General features: G+C 38.3%; 1 protein-coding gene across 5 annotated transcripts in view; it reads right to left on the bottom strand.

Moving 5' to 3' along the window:
* VEZT (vezatin, adherens junctions transmembrane protein) overlaps window positions 1-18,216 on the bottom strand; it is a 63,726-nt gene that overhangs the window by 37,496 nt on the left and 8,014 nt on the right. For 4 of the 5 annotated variants that reach the window (XM_026123155.2, XM_026123156.2, XM_026123152.2 and 1 more), the window contains exon 2: window positions 7,753-7,887. The exons of the other annotated variant lie outside the window; for it this stretch is intronic. In XM_026123155.2, the coding sequence (XP_025978940.1) occupies window positions 7,753-7,887 (135 nt within the window). The remainder of the gene's footprint in view (window positions 1-7,752; window positions 7,888-18,216) is intronic. 5 annotated transcript variants of the gene reach the window in all.

Raw genomic sequence — 18,216 nt, 5'->3', positions numbered from 1 at the left:
GATCTCAGGTTGGCAACTGCTGTGCAAACATGAAAGATTCTTTCTCTATCTCTGAGGATAAAAAAAGCAGTGAAGTTAAATGGCTGATAGAGACCAAGGAGAAGACTCCGGAGGACTAGTCAACAGAGGCAGGAAGAATGATCACAAGAACAGAAATTGCCCCCCAAATACCCTGCCACATAAGCATTTGCTATGAGGTACTTTTCTCTCCATGCTGTTTCTAACGTAACCTAAGTCCAGACCTTCATCTGAGCTGTACACGTAACTTTGAAAATTACTAATTAAGAGGGACCCTCTCTCTGTCATCACACATTTTACTCAAGTATCTTCCTAAAATACAATGCAAGAAAGATGCTAATTAAATGCACACATGATGTTGCTTCACTCTGCAGCTATTTAGTGATAAAAACCGAAATTTTTGACACACACTGTATATCTACTTTTCTCAGACTGCGCTGACAGGGAGTATTTTTCAAAATATTTACTTACATGTATTTCATGATTTCTGAAGCCCTACCTCTTAATCTTCAAACTGCCCACAGGCAATACAATTGCTTGAAATGCATACCAAACAGCAGAATTGTGGAACACTTAGGTTTTCTGGCATATTGTTTCAAAAAACGACAGATTACAATAACAACCTATAAGGGTGTCTGCATTAAATAAACTTCCTCCTTTTTTCTCGTTTCTAAGAAAGAGAAGTATTAAAACTGAAAGCTACCACATACAGCTGTAGAGTGACTCTTCCCCAGAGGAAGGGACACCAAGGTTTTGAACTCTGCAATGCCAGGCACAAACCTTTTCCAATATAAGCTACAAAAATGCTTCCAGGGCAGCTGTGTGGGAAGAGCAATACAGAGGTCTCCATCAGGGCTCCAACTATGAGCTTGGAAATAGAAGAATGAGATCAAGCATCAGAATTATTGAGCTCTGCACTTAGCCCTGTGATTAGTGTCACGGCAGGGACTGGAAAAAACTCCTGTTTAATGTCCCTTTGGACAGCAGTATGACAGAAGTTTGATGCAGCAAGCCAGGGCAGAATGGCTTTGAATAACCTCAAAAGCTTTTTTGCTTCACAGAACAATTTTGAAATAACTCGTTTAGGTAATCTAACGCCAGTTTTTCTTTGCATATGCCTCATCTTTCTGTGTACAGTTAGAATTACACACCTATGCCAAAAGGAAGTATTTTTAGGTTAGTGGAGAGACAAACCAATACTACAGGTTTCATAATGATAGCTCTTCTGGATACACAGACATCATCACAGCTTATTAAGAGAAGCTATCCCAGCAAAATAAACACTTCTTAGACTGTGGAATAAACTCACGGGAGGATTTGAAATGTGTTCGAGAATGTACTTTCAAAAGAAGTCCTGGACAAGGTATTACTAAATCAGAAGACCTGTTCGAGTACTAATTTCTATCATTACTATTAGTAAAGACAGGAAGAAGACGGAGTGCTGGTAAGAGCAAGAGTCTCCCCCATTGTGTGAACAAAGATTTTGATGTTGCTCAGAGGCACTGGCATAAAGAGAAAGAAAAAAGCATCACAAACTGCAGCACTAGATTATCTTCCAAGATAGACTTTCCTGTAAAGTGGTGCAAAATAAAACAAAATGTTCTCATTGCAATTTGTAGAAAAATGGATATGAAATAAACACAGGTCCATGACCTACATTTGAGTGACAAATGGACACTTCATTCAGACGTACTTTTCCTAGTATTTTGGAAGTGGATTACAGAAATGGAGCCTAACATTTTCAATTGCTTAGCCATCTGAAGTTCTTAGGTTTTTCTCACAAACATTTAAATCTATACCACAAATAGTTTTAAACTGCTACCAGATAATTAAATCAGACCGTGGAACTACCGGGGGAAAAAAAAAACCAAAAAACAAAAAACACAGACTAGCGTGCTACATAAGTAATCTTTTGGTTTATATTTCATGTTTTGGTTTAAAAATAAAAATCTTAGCTTGCAGAAACACTCAACAGGCATGCCAGTGCTTGAAAACACAAAGCAAGACAACCCACTGTCTTGGGCTGTGACCCAGTAGAGTGCAGTAACACACTGAATTATTCAGATCCTTGGAAGAGTGTCTCAGCTTGCGTTCCCATTGGGAGTGTTACTGACAAGTAAAACAACTTTCATCACCACACAAGTCAGGTCATGTTGCTGATGCTTCTGGAGTATTCATTTTACAACTTCAGAACACAAGTCAGGCAAATAAGCTCTCTGTAAACTGAATAAGACATGCACCTCCTATTTAAAAAAAAAAAAAAAAAAACATAAGTGCCTATAGCTCAGGATCTGCACATTTTAGGTATATTCATTTGAATCTAAAATAAAATACTTATGAATATTTCTCTTTTGTACAGGATGAACTTGAAATGGCAAACTAGCAGGTATCTAAAATATCATCATGTGCATGGCACCTTTCAACTCTGTGCACTTCAGAAACAAGATAATATTACATATTAAATAGCTCCCAGCATTAAGTGGGTGGGAGCCCTAGCCAAAGGCAAGAAATGGTCCCTCTGCCTCTCCACACCAGGTCACCCACACAACTACTGAGGGATAACCCCAACAACAACCCTCCTCAGTAGCTGCCTGCAGCACCAGCCTTGATCTAGTGATTAAATATTATCACATCTAAGGTGGGATACGGTGCGACATTATAATCAATCAAAACCTTCAGATATGCACAGCAGTCTAGGAAAATGAATGAAAAAAGGAAAAATGTAAATGGGAAAGAATAAATACCTTAACAATCAAGCAGAATTACTCAATTAGGTTTTAATTCCACAAAACAGATCTAGGAACTCTTGCAAGCAGTGCTTCTGAACATCAGATGATCATAAGATCAGAATTTAAGCTGCAACGTTCTCCAGAGATTGGTACAGCCATGAACACTGTACTTGTAATTACGACACTAAATCATATCTCTATACTGTCTCAGAAGGAAGAGTGGCATTTCATCAGCCTTCAGAACACAATCTTGCAGCACTTTTACAGTTTTTCATCTCAATGTTCATTAAGACCATGCTCTGATTACAAAAAAACCCTGCTAAAGATGTGCTTGAAGCTCAATATATGCCTGTACCTTTCATTAAAGCTGAACCATACACTTTGCTTGGCAGGATAGCAGGACACAGCAGCAAAGTTTGTATCAGTCACTGGGATCCAGAATTGTTTTCCCAGTCCTTGGAGTCCAAACAAGATCCTTGCCTTGCCAAAATCTTACTGCATCTCACAAGATTATATCTGAACAGGGTTCCCCCTTGATTGAATACAAGAGGAGAAAACAATCTCAGCTCTTTTTAAGAGACACAGGAATACTACAGATTTTCTAATATGAGTTTTCTACTACCAGTCAGCTGACAGCTGGGGGGGGATTTCCTTACTTATCTCTTTAGGAACATATTTGTCTTCTTTTTCCAGTCAAAAAGATTCCTGCATCCAGCAGAATAGACACACAGTAGAGGAAAAAGACAGAATAGGATGCTCTCACGAGAGAGCTAATTGCCTTTTGAAGAAAAGAATATCATTTCAGATGCCAGAGTGCTTGAGATCTAGTAGAAAACTTGGGAGTAATAAATAGACCATGATAACCTAAGAAAGCCAAAACTTCCATTGTATCTGCTGCTGGTCTTTATTGCATTTAACGTTAAAATATCCTAAGTGTTTAAGGCATTTGTAGATTTACTCTTCAGAACATAAAGAAAACAATACCTATATGCTAGGCATCACTCAGCATAGAACATTCTTCTACTCCTTGCGATTACGTCATTTGCATTACACTAAACCTCAGCCAACATCATATAATATTAGACATGTGGGTAGGTACATACTCAGAACTCAGAAACCACCCGTTTCACAGACATTTTATAATTTCAGTAAATTAGGCCAGCAAAGGGTGGGAGAAGGGAAGTGATAATGGTCTCAACTAAAAATGAGGAAATAATTGGATGGGAAATTAAATGTCTTGCCTGTACGTCATACAGAAGTTGCAACAGAGCCTCATATTCTCCTTAATCCAATCTACTACAATAAATGTACGGCTAGCTGCATCTCCCTCATTCCCTTTCCTTTTGAGGCACTCTAACAAAATGGGACACAGAGAAATCAAAGGACAAAAACAGACTTTCTGACATTAGAACACAAAAGAAAAGTTTTAATGTTCCCAAACTAATCCTAGAACAAAGCTGGAAGAATCTGATATTTTTCAGCTCCAAATTACACATAGGTTTCCTTCTTTTCCCTACATATTCTTGTCTAGACTGAGGTGAGATAACATGAATGTCATACAACTATTCATAAGGAATGGACAAGCCATTTTCACACACCCTCTGCCTTCAAGTTACATGGAAAATCATGATGAATTACTTCTACAGCTGACGCAAAACCAGAGGACTTGCTCCCAACACAATAAAATTAAAAATAAAATGTTTGAGGGGAAGGGAGGGGAAAAATACTTGAGGCTTTTACAAGCAGTTTTAAGTATATCTTAATTCTTTAAAGGTTCTTAAGTCCATAGCACTTCTGTATTAAATTCCATGAAAATTATATACATAGTACACAGCATCACACTGTTTTACTGATTTCCACAAAAGTGTATATGCAAAATAAAGTAATACGGTTAAAAAGCTGAAGTCCATGTATTTCTTCATAATAATGAAGAGATAATCCACCAAATATGTCACCCTGCTTTTCAATTAACAGTGGTTTAGTTAAAGTCTCTCTGAACTAAGCCAGAATAGGTAACTTCAATGCAAATGTACCACAAACCTGCCAATAGCTTGAATGGGGAAATATAATTTCAACTGGTTTCTTGAGGGTTGTGGTGAGTGCCACTTGACAATTCTGAAAAGCAAAGGTAGTGGACCTAATATTTTCAGAAATCCTTTTCAAGTTATTTGAACTTAAAGTATAATTAATCCTAAACTACATTCAGCCTTGTCTCATGACCCCGATAGAAGCCAGCAGTTATTACTACTAATGTAACAGCTAGTCGCATTCTCAGTAACTAGAAATCAATTTATGTACTAAATTAAAAAAAAAAAAATTACATGAGAGAAACCAGCTGATGAAGCACAGAGACACCGCAAGAATCACTTCTTTTCCTCCCAGAGTTAATCTGTTTCTTGGCCTGACAAACCCTGCTGCATATGAGACTGGAGTTCTGGGATTTTCTTTCTACATGACTGCTGAACTTCTTGAAAAACTGTAATTCTACAAGAGCAGGGCTGAATAGCAGAACATACCATTATAAAATTCAGGAATTCTTATTACAGTATGGTTATTTTTTAAACAGTAGCACCACAGATTCTGTCTACTCTGTGGATGACAGTCACTTAGTGATAGTCACAAGCCTGCTCAATTTATATGCGCCCTGTCTATATCTTACCTACACGGTCATCTTCGATAGGAAATCAGGGCATGAAGGCAAGGAGGGAGATACAGTACACTTGCATAGGACTGTACGTTTCAGCAACTGTGGATCAGGGCTGTGAAGCAAAGTGCCCAATGCACCTGCCCCATCAGATGAGCACAAACAAACTATGACTGATCTATCCATGCAGAAACACTCCAACAGGACCAAAGACCACCACAAAACATTTCACATTTTATTACCCTGTCTTTTCAAATGGAATAACAGATGTGTGAGGAAGCTCATACAGTCTAAACAGAGAGTGGCTAAAGTGGACAGCACTACATGAAAATGGGACATACCAACATTTCTCAGAATACTGCTGGATGAGTAAGATTCATACTACAACTTCTAAATTTCCACTTCAAAGACTGTGTGCATCAGTCCTTGTATGTATACCATACTACTAAAAAAATTTTGAGAACCACACATTCTTCTCCTGGATCAGAGAAAAAACCTAAGGCTGATATTCTCCACATCAATTCATACACTTCCAAATTCTGCCCCACCTAAGATCCTACACAGAATAGAATAGACTGCCTTGAATACCAGAATAGACTATTGTCTTCAAGGACAAGACGTCCTTGAGAAAAAAATTCGTATGATCTAAAACAAAGGAGGAGCAAGAGGGACACACATAAAACTGAAATTTTTTTGTCAAAATAAAGCCTATTGTGACTGTTAGCCACTAAAGCCTGTGACTATGCCAAGGCTAATTCCTTGAAACATCCTGAGGACTAAGTAGTGGGTATACATCAAGACAGCATTATCTGAGAAAAGATCCTAACAGAAGTAGACATCAGTCAGCTTACCCACTTGCCATATGATCGCCCACCCACTGCACCCAGAGGGTCTCCCTGCTGGAGAACTCATGGCCATTCATACCATCTCGCCTAATTTTGGGAAGAAACAGGATGCTCTCCACAGTTCACTGCCAGCTAATTGAGAGGGTAGAAGGTAGTGGAACAGGAGCAGGAAGCAGCAGTGGTTATAAATAAGAGGAAAGGAGTGGTGAAACTCTGATTTGAAGGCAGCAGAAAAGGTATAAAGCAGGAATGAACATAAGGAAAACTGAGCTCTGGAAGAAGGTTAAAAGCCACAGTGGGCAAGAATCAGATGATCTAAGGTGCACAAAGATGGAAGCTGCAGTAGGTGGTGGGGAGAGGGGAGAAAGAAACAGTAATTTTTCAGAGGCAACAAGTCAATCCATGAATGCTTGTTTTAGGTTCTTACCTGTGAGGTTCTGGGCCCCCCCCCACAGCCTGCAGTGGCCTGGACAGAGCAGTCTGCGTGAAGGCCTCTTTTTCCCTCCTGGCTTAGCACATAGCTGGAGCATGTCCACTGAAAACAGAACTCTCCACTGTGGAAGGGAAAGAGGTAGGCAGAAAATAACTGCTCTTTGCATGCTCCATCTAGGTGCTAAGGAGAAGACAGACTGACTACTGAATTTTCAATATACTTGTCATTTTCAGGATCAGCAAAGAGATTCCTGCATCAGCTAGCTCAAAAGAGGAATTTCCCGGCCCACACTGCAGCTCCTCATATGATCCACATGGCCTATACGCTGTTAATAGCAGTAAATTACCATTTATTTTTAATAAGGAAAACAAAAAATGTGTAGCTGAAAGTACATATTAAATAGGCAAACTACTGCAGTAAGAACTCCTCCCCCTTTTTTTTTTCTTTAGAATTTCTTAAAAGCCAGGCTCTTAATTCTCAAGCATAATTTTAATACTAAAATATTAAAAGAAAAATCCACAAGCCTATATTCGAAAAGAAAGAGAAATAGTCTGAGCTAATCAGTTGATGATGCTCATCAGCTGTTACTGTTACAGCATTTCATAAGCATAGTTCTATTATCTCATTCTACTATCTCATTCAGATTGGTTATTTATTTATACTTCCCAGAAATCCTCTTTCTTAAAATGTTTTGTCACAAAGTAAGTGGTATTTAGCAACTGGATGCCTGAAAAGAGCTGGGAACTATAAATATTTTGTTCCAGAAAATTACAGGTTTTGTTCACAGAATGCCATGCTAAGATAACATAACAATATCCAGTAAACAATATAATTTACAAATCTTTAAAAATTCAATATCAAAGTCTCTTGCTGTTCTAGCTTAGCATGAACGCAAAGAAATATTTCAGACTATATTGGCAGACCATGTTTCCAAATACATTAACAGACAAGATATGGCAACCACTGTCGTTAACTTTTTGTATAGCAACACTTTAATCTTTATCCTCTCTGATTTTTCCTGTTTATGAAATGATACAGTTATCTTTTGGGAAGACAAATGCAGGGCAGCAGGAGAATGCTCACTTTCTGGGCAGCATGAGCAGTCCACTCCTGTTGGCCTCCCTCTGCTGCACATTGCTCTGCCTTCTGTGACACAGCTGAACATACTTCAAAATCAGTGTGTCCCAAATCCTGCAGATACTGGTAGAGTGGGGAATTCTGAAAGAGAATTTAAAAAGACAATGAAAAAACCAAAGGTGAAGCACGTTCCCTATTCCCCGGAAAGCACAACTATGACCGCAGCATGCAGAACCACAGTCAAACTACACAATCACCAGTGAAGTATCCAATAGCAAGAAAACAACACAGCAACAGCAAAGAAGCCAAACTTCTGCTTTAAATATGTCTCTTTTCTCCTGACCATAATGAAACATGGTGCAACAGAGTCAATTTAGAAGACAACATGATGGGAAATGAGCATGCTGCCAGTTAACTTTTCCTATAGTAATATTTTCTCTAGGTGACCTGACAGAACTGTTTCTTCAACTTATAACTGACAAGTATTCAATAAATAAACTATGTATTTGGTACCAGTTTCTAAAAGTTTACAAACACCTGAATCATTTGTACTTTTTCTACCGAAACAAACTTCAAAACTAGAGCACTTTTCAAACTTGAATAAACAAGGCTCAGTGTAACCTGATTACATACCTACAGAGCTTTTCACAGAAATGAAAAAAAAAAATTAGGAAATGGCTACTGCTGTCTCTGAGATTGGCATTAGCATTTCTGGCAACAGAGCGTCACAATTATTTAAAAGCCACTTTTTTAAGCTGTTGGCAAAGCTTTATGAAAAGTCCTTTATTAAAAGTTATTAGAGAAAGCATGTAATTATGATCACAAGGGAATGGGTTTCTACATTTTTACCTATTTAAATGTTCAGATTTCCTTGTTTCATCTGTATCAGGCATCTAAGATTTACATAACTGTTATTAATCTGTTTACATTCACATACATGGCAACACCTAAGATAGATTTGGTGGAAAGGATATTTTTGATATCTCTAGTTCTGCTCAGGGGACCTGTGGAGACTTTTCTTTTAAGAAAACCTCTCAGCAACCAGTCTTAAATAGCGTAGGTGGTTATGGATTCATTTTGACCTTTAAAAAACTTTTTCAACAACCCACATTACAGTATACAAACACCAATGAACTGTATAGCAACAACAGAGAGCAGCATTTTGAGAAATACAACATAGCATCAAGTGAGATAACAAAAATACTGTAGGTAGAAACTAAAACCTTTTCAGCCAAAAAGGCAGAGTTATGGAAGTCAGAACTCGCATGCAGAGGTCTGCAGAAACAGTCACCATTGGTACATCAACTAGGAATTATGTTAACTATTAGTAACCGCTGCTGGTGCAAGTTGCAAAAAACAAGATATAGCTACCATGACTGTGTAAGAACATGGCCAAATCTTAAATAACTTCCTGCCATCTAATAACACTTCAAAGAAATCGTTGATTCTAGCTGAACCAATTAAATCATTACTAGTAGGGGTTTTTTTACTCCATCTCCAAAGTGCTATTTTAATCACTCATACCTATTTAAAGCAAACAAATGCATACTTTTGCATGCTGTCGACTTACCCACAACAGACTCAGCGTCCACTCATTACCTGAAACTCAAACTCAAAGCTCTGTGCAGGTGCAGACTATCCCCCTCACCCACAATGAAAATGATTGTGCAAAACACTAGGATAGGTTAATGACTCGTTTCCTTGTGGGCATTTTTCCAGTGTGACAGCTCAATCCTATCTTTTTTTCTTTCTTCCAAGCACCCTTCCTCTATAGGTAGGTACTTTTTCAAGTGCACGTAACTCTCAAGAAACAATACGCTGTTCTGGACTGGCATGTTTTTCTATAAGAAGCACATTCCACTTTACCAGGATTACTTAATTAACATGGAAAAGAAAACATAATGGACTAGAATACAATACTTCTTTTATTAAAGGCAATGTTAAATTACCTTAATAACTTCAGCAAAAAAACTTGGAATGCGAATGGATATGCATAATCTTGTCTTTGCAGCATGGTTTTGGTGCAGAACCAGGCTGTGGATGCCAGCACAGCTGGAACAGCTTCAACCTACCCACACCAGGGGCGCTCAGGGTTGTAGAGAGGTTTCCATCAGACCCAGCCAGAATGACCCCTGCTTAGACACAGGCTCTAAGGGAACTGCATCCAGGCTCTCAGCAAACCTGCCCCCAGGCAGGGACCTCCCACCCAGGTCCTTGCTGCAGGACTTAACTGCCTCCCTCACCACACGGCCTTTAATATTTCCCTGTCACAGGTAGCAGGGATAGGACTGGAACATCAATTTCACTGAGCAGCTCTGCATGCTCTGAGCAGCTGTGATGGGAACCTCAGAAACAGTCTGTGCTGCCCTGAAAACAGCAAAACAAAAAGTTTTAAGCCTCTTCCACCTCAGTACCCTGGAAATCCTGCCTTTTTGCTGTCTCCAGTTATGAATGTCATCTTGATCATACTTGTTATAAGCAAGGCCAGCCATCATTTGACATGACTAGCCTTGTCTTTATTGGTACACACGTAAACACAGACAGCTGGCAAAATATCTCAGATATACTAAGGAGTTTTTCCACTCTGATCTCTGGGTGCACATCCCTGCTTTTGGGGCTTGCGTATTACACTTTCTCCATTACAAGGGAAAGGCTAGGCACACACCATCTTGCCACCCAAATAATGCTAGAGAAGCTGGTGACAATAACAGCTGCCTGCTGTGGAAATGACATAAAATTATTTCTCCTTTTGGGTCACTGCAGAAAGCACAAGCAGCTGCTGGCTCATCATTCAGGCTCTCAGTGGGCATCTCCTGCTAAAATTCTCCAAGGTGGGTATGGCAGCTGAGGCCTCACCAAGGGGTGGAAGCAAGCACCAACATGACCTAGGTCTTGGTTATCAATCCAGAACCACCATGGAGCAAATCTTCAGTGTTCAAAGCAATCTGTTTGCATCCCAGGAGAAAGAAAAAAAGAGCTTTTTATTCCGATTGTGTGAGGGCACATCAAACGCACAGGGTACAGAAGGGAACGCTCCATGAGGAGATCATTTTTTAAAAGCTGATCAAGAAAAGTGGCCAAATGCTGTTTAGATTGGTACTATTTCCCCCACAGCAATAGAAGAAGAGAGAGTGGGAGAAAGTGTGAGATGCCATCCACTAAGGACAGAGAGAACTAGATTAAACCCCGAGTGCTGTATTAACTAAGTGAAACACTACACAGATGTAAGCATGCTTAATTCTTCCCTAGTACTGGGTTTCTGGCAACATCAAAACCTTGCAGCTAACTGTAATTAGTACATTTTCCACTGCATAGAAATATTCCAAAATGCACTGTCTCTTTGAATGTTAATGAAACTTCAGCCCCTAGCTATGATAAATGATTTTATTAGCTCTCTATCAAGTTACCTTGTAACCAGGGTAAAACATAGGCACTCTACTAGGTTTTACATAAATTCCTTTTGATTAACTTTTATAGACTCTCCATTATGGGTGGATTTGCAATTTTTATTACTGCTGGGAACTGGAAATCAGTTTTCTGATTATTAGTTAGAAAATGGTAATAGATTAAAATTTAACTCAAATGATTAGCACATGTTCCTTCAAATAGATGAGGATCTTCCTTGAGTTCCTTGGGAAGTATTCAGGCATTCAGCTTTACATTTTGCTCACTCACAAAGCTTGAAGATTACATTCCTTTGCTATTAGATGCATCACTGATAGCACGCATTAGCTCTTATACACACACTCTCTCTTTAAATATATATTTTATATATATAAAGATAAATAAAAAAATAAGTATGTCCTAGATACTGCCTGATCTTAAATGCTACTGACAAGCCTGTCACTTGCAAAGCTGTACGGCCTGTATAACTCACTGAGGATTTCTACAACAGTCTATAGCAAATTTATCCCATGACATATTTGAATTAGACAATGACTAGAAAATTCAGTTTTTTTTTTAAAAAAAAGTAGATTTCCTAACTGTGAGCATGCAAACAAAGCTTACAGTATTATCAAAGAATAATTATTAATCATGTAACTTTGCAATTAGAATATGATCCCATTAAAAATATGCTGTCCAATGTACTGCTTATATGTCAATACAAGAGACATAAGTATTATACTTAATACTTGCACAACATTTTCATCCTTACAAAGCTTTTAAAACAATAATTAAATCTCATAATATGTCTCATGTCCCATGAATTATAGCTTTGAATTTCTAGCTTACATCATTAGCAAAACTTCTCACTCTCAACTGCCTTTTTTCCCTACAAAAAGATCACAGACATACACGTATTCTCACACATGCACGTCCAATTGTGAGAAAAATTCCTTAGTTTTGATTCATGCTTTCATTTATGAATATTGTCAGGCTCACCTGTTTTCACCTGCAAATGCCATGATAACATTAAGTAATCTGCTCCTTAGCTGGGGAAAACAGGAAGGATCTGCCTTTTTTATTCCTAATTGTCCTTGCCTCGATTTCATGCATTCCTTCTTTTTTTGATAGTCCAAGGGACAGGCATCACATATACAACCAGGTATATTTTTTATTATGCAGCTTGTCAAATTTGTGTGTTGGAAATGGAAAACAATTTCAGGACAACTAAGAGATAAAACACTACTATTCTTTTGTGCACTTCTTACAGATTAGACAAGGCAAATCTCATTAATAAGCAAAGCATTAGCATAAGGTATTCTGAAACAGTCTGATGTATTAACTAGGAACTTACTTTCTGAAAATGTAAATAATTAGGTTTTTCTGGGGACACATCAGAGACTAACAACAAAAAAGCACTCATCTGCCTATGTTAATTCACTACTGTTAGTCATGCTGCAAAGCCATTCAACCATAACTAAACATCTATGGTATAAACTCCCATTTCCGGAAATCAAGAAAGAAAACCCTTCCTTCCTTCCTAATCCTAGGATTAAAGGACAGCCTACTGAAATTAGTTTTGTTCCTCATCCCTTCCCCAATGCTTATTTTTAAAGCCAGTTGCCACACAACACTTGGTTTAAAAAAAAAAAAACTAACAAAAGAAAAACAGAACAGAACAAAACCCCTGCACCTAAACTGAAGACCAAATGCCTCGTTTGCAACTCCAACCAAACCTACAGTTAAAATAGATCAAAAAAAAAAAATCAAAACCAAGCCAAACATTAAAAGGAAAAGATAATCAGACATACATGACAATCTCCAGTGCTATATGATGGAAAGGTTGTTGCAATAGAGAATTTCTTAGTTTCAGAAAAGAGCTCACTTTCGACTGATATCTGCTCAACTATTTAAATCTATTGCAGCCTTGCAAGCACAGATATTGCACTTTAACATCTGAGGCATTTTGTGCGTATTACTAGAAAAACTTTTGTAACCACAAGTAAGATGAAAACACTGTAAGCTTTCATAGTCCTGTTACAATAGCAGCTAAAAATCGAAGCCACACCCAACTGATTTTTGCTGATGCATCGTGAAGTAAATGACGCAGGATTTCTCCAGTAGAGGTGGGGGCTTCCCACACCCAACTTCCTTTACTATCCTAAAATTTACTACCTTGTAAACCCCTCCTCTAGTTTCCAAGCACAGCTAATTGAGCAGATTAAGATGAAAAGTAGCATTTAATGCCACTGCACACAGTAAGAGGTTTAAAGATCTCTTCTTAAAACACCGAAATGCTTTTTTCAAGGCTGATGATGCTAATGTGCCAAGAACACCATGCGAGCCTAAACCGCTTCCAAAATAGTGACAAGTTATTAATTCTCAGTTTAAAAAAACAAATTAAACATTTCTACCACAGTGACAGCAAAGGCTAAGACGAGCTTAACAGGTGGCTAAACTCAGAATAAAATGAACAGTACTGAAATCTTCCTCTCTCTCTCTCTCAAAATATTAAAAAGATTTTTTAAAAGTTGAGGTAAAACTTACAGATAGTGCGATCTTTGTCTCCTGGAACAGGGTATTCCACTTTTCTCTTCTGTACTGCTCCCATGCACTCGACAGTATCTCTCCCACCTCCCCATTTCTTTCCAGTTGTCCCTCCAGGATGGCCCAAGCAGAGGATGAGGAGCAGCAGTCACTGTAATCGCACTTGTGCTCCAGCACAGTAGCATTTTCCTGACAGCATCAGCACATGCAGCTTGAAACTTCCTAGGACTGTGCAATTCCTCCTGACTGATGTGGCTTTATAACTGGGGGAAGGGTGAGGAGGATGACAGATTGCTAAAGGCTTTTAAAAAGATACTGCTGGAAGGTACTACTGCACATCGATATTCTATGAAGCCATTAATAAGACTTTCCAGGCAACGGTATTTAAAAGCCTTGGTCATATGCTGCTGGCTGCAGCCACCTCCTCCTTTGCTGTGACTGAAATCCAGCCAATGGCTGGCACAGCTAATATTAGACAATGACTTCAAGACAGTGAAAGAGTCCTTCACATTTTCTACTCCGTTTTGACCATAATGGTAGCATAGACTTTGGTTTCTTGAGTACTAGAGTATCACGTGATTTAGAGGCAGTCTGAGAACTACTTTGAAGCTATTAGTCCATTCCTGTTCCTGTAAATCTTCTGATGGACAGACCAGACAAAGCTCTGAAACTTAGGGGCAATGACAGCTTTGGACTATTCCCCCATTCAAAAGTGGGCCCGCAGAACACAGGGGAAGAGCTCAGCAGGTCTTTCTGACAAAAACAGCTGAAAAACTGAGCGTAAAAGTGATAAACGTATCTTCACTGGAGGACAGAGTAACAGGCACTGCTGGCCTGCCACAAAATCTGTACCAGGAGCTTTGAGTGGGAAGTCGCTGACCATGGAAGTCGCTGCACTCAGCTGATACAGAAAGAACATGGTTTGTTTTATACTACTTATCAGCAACTCACAGATTTTACCCTTCATTTACATTCAAAATACATTAATGAAATTAATGTATCTACTTAGTAAACCAATGGCATGTCTACTAAAACATTCTGGAAATCTCTTTAAAACAACAGCTCCAAGGAATTAACATTTTTATCTAGTGTAAGTCATGTTAATTCTGAAACCTAATGATAACCACTTACAAGTAAATATCCTGACTGAATTGCAAAGCATCAGAGAAATAAGAGACAGTCACATTAGGAAAACTATATGAAAAAGTACAATGAGTGATATTTTATTCAGGTTTCTCAAGGAAGTAGATTCATGACTTGAACTGTGAGAACAGTACGGCAATATTAACACTCCCATAAATGTGACCAAAAGAAGTTAATACAGAGGAGGATTCCAAAACCTGTGGACCAACAGACCTCAAAGATTTACTGTGGATCATCAGGTATTTCTGTCTTTGATTTTTTTATTAAAAGTAATAAAGGCAATATGGGTTCACACATCACTTAAGAACTACTGGAACATAGAAATGAAGTTTAACAGAATTTTTAGTAAAAGAGCAAAATGCAGATTCTCAACAGACAGTTTTCAAACTATACTACTGTAATCAGCTACAGTAATACCCATGAAAAATATAATCAGCACACTACAAGTATAGAAAAACAACTATATTATATGCCAAAATGTTTAACTCAGCAATAACCAGTGTGCTGCAAACTGTTAACATTTACAGTTCCAGCTGTCAGTTATCCCGATGGACTGCACAAAGTGTAGATGGAACTGTGTAAGTGATCTTGAGAGAAAGAGGTCAAGTTATATTATTGCTGATCCTTTCCACAGGAGAGGGGAAGAGTCTTGGAACAACTGACTAGCAGTTCATATTATATTGCTTCTAGGTTTTCCTACACTTTCTTCACTGCTGAAAAAAGCCTACCTTTCTTCAAGAGTCTGAATTTTTATCTGCCAGCATTTACAAGGTGGACAGCTTGAAAGCTAGTCAATTTTATAAAACTGATATATTGCTGAAGTGCTACATTTGCTTCTTAATCTTCCTGCCAATTTTTGTAGCTTTACAGTGATGCTGCCCAGTATTTTAAATAGGGGTTGTGGAATCTTTGACCCTAAAGGTAGATATTTATGGCCCAAACAACATTTCTTTGTCTATGTTTGGAGAATATGTTATCCAAAAATGTCTGATGAGTTTAGTCAGTCTCCAACAACCAAAAGGTTCTTTACACACTTTTAAACTTGTACTTTCCTTTATTTTCTCTCCAGTATCACCTGCCTTCCAGTCATGCAATGGAAAGAGAGCACAGCCTGTCCTCCCTTCCTCTCAGCAGACTGCTGAGTTATCTGAAATAGCCCATTTACCACTAGTTCAGGGGCCTCAACAGTACATTACAATTTGAAGCACAGATATATCCCCAGGCAGCAGTTACATGCTCAATTTAATCTGACATTAAGAGCGGCTGCTGTACCATTTTAGTGCTCTAGTGGTAATATTTATATAGCCAAGTGGTGAGATTGAAGAAGAAACTGATTTGCTTGGGGAAAAAAAAGAAAAAAAAAACACTTTTTTTCCCTCTCTTAGCCAGGTTAGTTTACAGTCAAATCAGTCTCCTGAGCCAGCTTACCCAACATTGCCTGCAAATGCTAGTGCCAGAGTAGAAGAGGGTGGGAACAAGCAGCTAGAGAAGGGAAGTGCAAACACCTCTTCTGGCAACAGCCCACACTGAAGGCAGACAAAGCACAGTCTCAAACCAGCCTATCAAAATGACACGTAAAGTGTGGTTTTGACAGAACTGAGTATTTAAAACTGACTTTATTTCATCCATATATATAAAATAAGGGCACTATCTCTTTATTTCATCCACTATTTGGTAAGAAAAATCCAACTGAAGGAGCATTATAGATGCTACCATTATAGATGCTATAGACATGAATGTCCTATTTCAGACCCTTTTTTCCATAATTTACAACCCTTGAGACATTAATTTTTATACTATAACATTTCCAAGCCTGATGCTTGTCAAAATCACAATTTTGAAGTCCTAAAGTTCAGGGGTTTGAATGGATGTAACATAATATTTTCAACACAACAAAGCTTCGAGGTTAGGTTTGCTGGGTTTTGTTTGTTTGTTTGTATTTTTAAACAAAATAATGATTCTAGAATAGCTCAGCTTGGGTGGAGAAACATTTATGAAAATAAACATCAGTGAGTGTTTTGATAAAAGTTAATTTTGGTTTGAAAGGGTTCAAATGAGGATTTGAACATCTCAGTTTGGTGATGGAAGGGTTTAGCACCTATATTTTAAGCAAGGAGATGCCATATTTTAGATATGCTTGATTAGTGTAGGCAGGCAGAGAATACATAATCTGAAGGATGTTTTGAACATAGTTGTTTTATGCTGGGAAACAGTAGTGCCTTTTGCTGGCATCCCTCTTAAACCCTACAGAAATCTGCATATCAGAATATTAATGTATACATTCTCCAGGCCACTCAGCACCTAGCAGCATCTTGGCTTGTTGCCTAAATATGCAGTGAGAGTAATCTTTTTGAACCTATTACATTTGAACACATTATGATGTGGCCAATTATTTCCAAAGAGCTTTTGTCCCATGCTCTGCCTAAACGGACTCTACCATCAGATACGACCTCTGCTGAACCTAGGGTGCTTTCTCTCTCTTTCTCTCAGGACAACACGCTGCTTGGAAAACACTTCTCTTATTGTCTTTAGGACTGATTTCTCATGTTAGCTTTCTCCACTTCAGCAAACAGACAAAGAATACAGATCATGTCCCTCCTAGCTAGAAAGGGTAATTCCATTTCTGTGCAGCGGTATTTTCCCCCAGGGATGGGAATGTGACTGCTTGAGCAAGGGCTGGCTGTGAAATGAAGCACCTAATGTACATTCAAAATCTTTGTTCTAGTTCTGTGGGTTTCAACTCTAGATGCCTAATCTAGGTTTGGTAGAACTTTGTTCAATACATTATAAAATTCTGAATTCAGACATGAGATTTTTACTCTCTTTGCATTCACCCCCAGCTTGTTTTATTTTTTAAATACAGATTAGTATGACTTCTGAGATTTAGTGCAGACAGGGAACCGAAGTAAACTTATTTTGGTCATTTGGTATTTTTCTCCCATTTGCAAGAAATAAAGTTGGACGTTGGGAAAGATCCTATATTGTATTTTTCAGTTTGGGATTTCTAAAGGGACAAAAAATGAATGCTAGTTTTAAAAAGTCTGGAGTCATACTGCTGATCACATCATTTCCTGTAGATCTACAATAATGCTTAGATTCAACAGTGATACTACCATCACGATAGTCAGCCAGTCTTTGGTAGGGCTATTCCTTTACATACATGTCCACTGATACTGAGATAGCCAGTGAATAGCAACATTAGTAACCTACCTGAAGAGTAAGTGGACATAACTGTTTTTAGTGAGGCCACAGGAATTAATTGCAAGAGACAATGTCTCCAGTGAGGAAGGCTTTCTGTTCCTAAATATAATGACCTTTTTAATGCAAATTTAGTGATCCTGTTCTCAAAGAAAAAAATGATATAGTTCTGTGAATAACAGGGACTGTGGGCGACCA

This window comes from Dromaius novaehollandiae, chromosome 1, assembly GCF_036370855.1.
Source record: "Dromaius novaehollandiae isolate bDroNov1 chromosome 1, bDroNov1.hap1, whole genome shotgun sequence".
NCBI classification, from domain to species: Eukaryota; Metazoa; Chordata; class Aves; order Casuariiformes; family Dromaiidae; genus Dromaius; species Dromaius novaehollandiae.
The sequence above is the reverse complement of the archived record's forward strand: the minus strand, read 5'-3'. Positions and strand labels throughout refer to the sequence as shown.